Source organism: Ochlerotatus camptorhynchus, unplaced genomic scaffold (genome assembly GCF_037179485.1).
Source record: "Ochlerotatus camptorhynchus isolate MF236.1 unplaced genomic scaffold, CSIRO-AGI_Acam_v1.1 ptg000219l, whole genome shotgun sequence".
Taxonomy (NCBI): domain Eukaryota; kingdom Metazoa; phylum Arthropoda; class Insecta; order Diptera; family Culicidae; genus Ochlerotatus; species Ochlerotatus camptorhynchus.
The window spans coordinates 25924-31992 of NW_027040709.1; the positions used below are offsets into that span (position 1 = coordinate 25924).

At 45.9% G+C, this 6069-nt stretch overlaps 1 protein-coding gene across 1 annotated transcript; it reads right to left on the bottom strand.

The window, feature by feature from the left end:
- Positions 1-5160: 5160 nt before the first annotated feature.
- LOC135703634 (histone H3-like) lies at positions 5161-5496 on the bottom strand. The gene has a single exon (XM_065224911.1). It carries the CDS (start codon positions 5494-5496, stop codon positions 5161-5163), a length of 336 nt encoding a protein of 111 aa, XP_065080983.1.
- Positions 5497-6069: the final 573 nt, after the last annotated feature.

The window sequence follows — 6069 nt, forward strand, 5'->3', positions numbered from 1 at the left end:
GCTTCGATTTGACGCGCCGCCTCATTTTGATGGGCCGCCTTATTTTGAGGCGCCGCTTCGATTTGACGCGCCGCCTTATTTTGACGCGCCGCCTTATTTTGACGCGCCGCCTTATTTTGAGGCGCCGCTTCAATTTGAGGCGCCGCTTCGATTTGAAGCGCCGCTTCGATTTGAAGCGCCGCTTCGATTTGACGCGCCGCCTTATTTTGAGGCGCCACTTCGATTTGACGCGCCGCCTCATTTTGACGCACCGCCTTATATTGAGGCGCCGCTTCGATTTGACGCGCCGCCTTATTTTGACGCGCTGCCTTATTTGGACGCGCTGCCTTATTTTGAGGCGCCGCCTTATTTTGAGGTGCCGCTTCGATTTGAGGCGCCGCTTCGATTTGAGGCGCCGCTTCGATTTGAGGCGCCGCTTCGATTTGACGCGCCGCCTTATTTTAAGGGCGCCGCCTTATTTTAAGGGCGCCGCCTTATTTTGAGGCGCCGCTTCGATTTGACGCGCCGCCTCATTTTGACGCGCCGCCTTATTTTGAGGCGCCGCCTTATTTTGAGGCGCCGCCTTATTTTGAGGCGCCGCTTCAATTTGAGGCGCTGCTTCGATTTGAAGCGCCGCTTCGATTTGACGCGCCGCCTTATTTTGAGGCGCCGCCTTATTTTGAGGCGCCGCTTCGATTTGAGGCGCCGCTTCGATTTGACGTGCCGCCTTATTTTGAGGCGCCGCCTTATTTTGAGGCGCCGCTTCGATTTGACGCGCCGCCTCATTTTGACGCGCCGCCTTATTTTGAGGCGCCGCTTCGATTTGACGCGCCGCCTTATTTTGACGCGCCGCCTCATTTTGAGGCGCCGCTTCGATTTAAGGCGCCGCTTCGATTTGAGGCGTCGCTTCGATTTGAAGCGCCGCTTCGATTTGAGGCACCGCTTCGATTTTGCGCGCCGCCTCATTTTGACGCGCCGTTTCCAGGGTAGATGTCGCGGAGCGCCGGCGGAGCGTCGGCGGAGCGTCGGCGGAGCGTCGGCGGAGCGTTGGCGGAGCGTCGGCGGACTGTCGGCGGGCGTCGGCTGGCGTCGGTATGTGTCTGCGGGCCGTCTCTTTTTTTTTTGAGGTAATCACGTTAACGTCGGTGGGGCGTCGCGGGGGAGTCTTTCAGAATTACTATGCTTCACTGCTGTTTCTCGCGACGGTTGTGGTGGTGTTCCAGTGGGCCGGCGAGATCGCCCAGTGGTTGATTTCCTTTGAACTTTGATGAACTTCATAATATGCCACGAATTGAAAGTAGATATGATTTTCTTTGATTTCAGATTTACGTTCTGTATAAGCAAAACGCTTTTAAAAAAAATTTACATGTTTAAATAGAAATTTTCCGGTTAATACTAATGTTTTTATATTAATCACATAATGTTATACAAGGTGAGTGAAAATTCACCAAATGGAACACAGTCTTAGGGAACGGCCAGGGTAGACGCGACACGCGACGCGACGCGATGCGACTCACGCAAGGAATAATAATAAATAATAAGATTCTTTTGAATTGGTCGCGTCGCGTCGCGAATCGCGTCTACCCTGGCCGTACCCTTAGACTCTGAACCATTTGGTGGATTATTTTAATGAAGTAATAATATTTTAATATTTGGTTGTTAGCGCAATGCTTAATTAAAACAGCAAAAAAGGGGTTATCTTCCATTTATTTCCACTTAAATAATTTTGGTATCCATGACAGATACGTATTTCGACTACAATGCTGCAGTCTTCCCTGCTAACTGTGGTTATTTCTGACCACCAATAAGTTAAATTTTGGCAACCGTGACTTAGTTTTGTTCGTAAACCGGTTGATCTACAACTGTCTCTTTTCATCACGAGTTAAATTTAACTCGGCATATGTTTCACATCCTCAATGATAATCCGAGGGGGGCGACACATCTAAATCTCAATTCTAGTTGCTCAAAAAATCTCACACTAGCCAATAAATCTTTGAAAAATCTTCTTTCATTTCTCGCATCTACTTGCATCGCGCATCATCTTTTTGCAGGAAATCTTCAAAATCGTGATAAATTTTCTTTCTATCTACTCAGCGTACGCGCAGCTAGCCACAGCAAAACACAATATTTCCTGCATTGTAGATAGAGTCGTCCCCCTCGTGATAATCTCTATTTCTGCATGTTAATCAGCAGTTTCTAATCAGAAACCATGTGCATTCCATTGAAACCAAGTCAGATTAATTATCTAAAAGTATTTTAATTTTAAATCCAAATTTGCAATTCATATTCAAGATATACAAACGAAGCAAACCAACTACTAAACCATCTGGCACCCCTGTATTTATTTTGTGTTTATCAACAAAGTGAGTCAGATATTGAATTGCTTGCGGGTTTGTTTTTATAAATTATCTGACTATTGATATTAACTGCGATTGCGGACTGGCTAGTTACAGGAACTAGTTCAACGTGTAAGTAGGAACACACATCGAATTATTAAATGGCGGAACGGATCAGCTGCTAGAGGCCCAGCGACTAAATAGCTGGTCGCGCATTGTGGTGGCCTTGCCGGTTTTTTTCCTTTATTTGTTTTCCGTCGATCTTGTTTTCGTGCTGAGCACCTATGCTACCGACGCCAGGGAGATAGCTCCTACACCAGGACTCTACCTATCGACCCATCAACTCATGAACCGGAGACCTACGGCTTTACTTCCCACCGAAGGAAGGCGTGATCAGAGATGTTATGCCTCAGAACATCCCGGCAGCGGCGACTGGGATTGAAACTGCTGGGGTGAGAGGTAATCACGCTTACCACCACACACCGGCGCTGCTATCTTCTTCTTCTTCTTCTTAATCTTATTCTTCTCCTACATCTTTTGACGTTGGATAACGTCTTTCGGCAACATACGGGGGTACAAAATTGAAAACAGTCATTTTGGATGAGTTACGAAAAATTAAAAGATTTTGAACGATAATAACTCAACCGTCTCTCGATAGATTTACGATATAATGGCATCAATCGATTGGAAATATTTCTAGCAATTTGCTGAATGTTTCAAAACTATTGATTTCATTCTGTAAACTATTGAAAAATGGTTAAAAGTAAACCATTGTCTAAAGATGGTGAAAATCGATTGATTTTTTTATATTCTTATACTTTCTCCAACCGAGACATCAGATGCGAGTATCTGACACCTCTGATATTTTCTGTTCTACTATATAAGCGTCCAACAAGGTCGCCCGTTCCATCATTGTCTATCCGATCGTCGACCCAGCAGCAGAGCAGCAGAGCAGCAGAGCAGCAGAGCAGCAGTACCAGAGCAGCGGAAGCAGAGCAACGGCAGCAGAGCAGCGGCAGCAGAGCCTGGGGGCGAAAGGGCAACTACGCCGAGTGCGTTGGTGCCAGTGCTCCGGTATACTGGGCCGCCGTCACGGAATGCCCAGCTGCTGCAGTTCTCAGTCGGTCGTATTCACCGTCTGCTCCGCAAGGGCAACTACGCCGAGCGCGTTGGAAAAATGGCCCTTTTCAGGGCCACAACATTATCAAGAAAGAGTTTAACGATTAATTTTCTAATTGCGAAGATTCAGCAGAGCCATATTTTATCTCGAAAAATAGTTTTAAAATTCTTAACAACGAGAATCTTGAAAACATAATAAAATTTACTTAGAAAGTACCATATGTTATTTTCTAGTGGATTGGGCAAAGACCTTTTCACTTTGATGCTACATGAAAATAAAGTGAAATTCATTTCCAAATCATATACCGGACCCGGCTGTGTTTGTTTTCAAAATCTCGAAAACAAACCCCCGCACACGTTCTACTTCGTTACTTCTAGACTAACATTTGAAAGGGGCGGAAGAGCCAAAATGTAAACAAACCATATTTTGGCACATATAGAGAGAACAGTTCACAAACTACTCAATAGACACGAAAAAGTAGAAGAAAATATCACTTCATATCATCAAAAACGTTTCTTCTTACATGGCGTATTTCCAACTTTCAACTCGATGATGCAACTGGTTGTTACGCCTTGCACCAGAACAACGAATTATATTGTTTTAATATGCCAAACGTATTGATTCTGTAGTATCTAGTCACGCCCGATTCATTTGAAACGCATCCGATTGATATTTCACGTGTAAACAACGAACAAAAAGAAGACCAAAAAAAATCTCCGGGCGTAATTCCACTCTCACAAAATTTACGAACGTAACGGCGCCGGTGGTGTAGTGGTAAGCGTGATTACCTCTCACCCCAGCAGGCCTGGGTTCAATCCCAGTCGGCGCCGCCGGGATGTTCTGAGGCATAACATCTCTGATCACGCCTTCCTTCGGATGGGAAGTAAAGCCGTTGGTCCCCGGTTCATGAGTTGATGGGTCAATAGGGAGGGTCCAGGTGTGGGAGCTGCCTTCCTGGCACGTCGGTAGCATTGGTGCTCAGCACGGAAAACAAGATCGACGGAAAAAACAAACCAAAGGAAAAAAAAAAAAAAAAAATTTACGAACGAAGAACCAAGGCGGAACAACAAACAAAAAATCCCGATGGTGTACTTCCACGGCGTATCACCAGTGTTGGCAGTTCAAAGTGTGGAAGATCTGGGGGGTAACAACCACATCTATGACACAAACGTCATTCCCATATACTTTGCGTGAAGCCGAAAAATCCTGGTTCTCTGGTTCGATCGAACCAGAGAACCAGGATTTTTCGGCTTCACGCAAAGTATATGGGAATGACGTTTGTGTCATAGATGTGGTAACAACATGTATGAAATTATCAGAGCGTATGATGTTTTCTTCTCAATTTCACGACAAAGAAAACTTTTTTTGAGTTTTTAGTTATGCATGATGATAGATTACACTATTAACTATATGTCAAGCTTATAAAATCATCCAGAAAATGGAAAGTCGTGAAATAGGATTAATTTTTAGGTCATCAAAATTCGGAAGCGATTATCTCGATATGGTTTTTTGGAGTTCCGCCCTTTTCAAATGTTAGTCTAGACTAGAACGGAACGAAAGGTCACTTCAACTCTTTTGAATTATTGTGGTGGCCCTGAAAAGGGCCGGTTTTGTTAAGATACGACGAGCCAGCTGGATGTCCTTCGGCATGATAGTGACGCGCTTGGCGTGGATGGCACACAGATTGGTATCCTCGAACAGACCGACCAGATAGGCCTCGCTAGCTTACTGCAGAGCCATAACAGCTGAGCTCTGGAAGCGCAGATCGGTCTTGAAGTCCTGGGCAATTTCACGGACCAGACGTTGGAAAGGCAACTTTCGGATCGGCAGTTCGGTGGATTTCTGATAGCGTCGGATCTCACGCAAGGCGACGGTGCCTGGCCGGTAGCGATGGGGCTTCTTTACTCCTCCGGTGGCTGGAGCGCTCTTGCGAGCGGCCTTCGTTGCCAACTGCTTGCGAGGAGCCTTTCCTCCAGTGGACTTGCGAGCGGTCTGCTGAGCTGGTTGTGATGTGTATGCAATGAAAGCACACTGTGGAATAAAAATAAAAATCACTTCCATTCTGTTTTATAACATGCGTTTGCTGTGTTCAACCAATCAGAAACGATGAAAGAACAAGAACACAACAACTAACCAAAAGAATTTAACCCTCGAGTAGGTATAAAACAGCCAAAATTTGGAATTTTTGCAGTCATTCTCTGCTTGATCGTCAAGCAGTTCAGTTCGGTGTTAGCTCGCTCTCTCGAGTTGTTTGAAAAGTTCATTGCGATAGTGTTCGCGCTCTCTCTTTCGCGGTTTGTCGTGCGTGTGTGTGTGCTCCGTAATGGGGAAGCATCGGTCGCGAAGCCCGGCGAAGGTCCAGAACCCCGGAGAAGGAAGCTCCGGTGTGCCTACCTCGAACAGGTTTGCTGTTCTCCCCATGGATGGGAATATCCAGCCAGCTGTGTTGGAAAAACGCAGTAAGAAGAGGAAGAAGAATCAAGGCCAGTCCGATGTCACTGCGACGAACAACAGCGATGTTGGAGATTTCGGTGACGCTGCCGAAACCGTGAATACTGCCGAAATGAGCTCGGCAAAAGTGAAGCTACCTCCATTGGTAGTGAAAAATGCCCATCTTAATGTGCTCATTGCGGA

Excerpts from the sequence above, each read along its gene's own strand:
- LOC135703634 (XM_065224911.1), bottom strand. The coding sequence starts at position 5,496 with ATGGAAGTGATTTTTATTTTTATTCCACAGTGTGCTTTCATTGCATAC.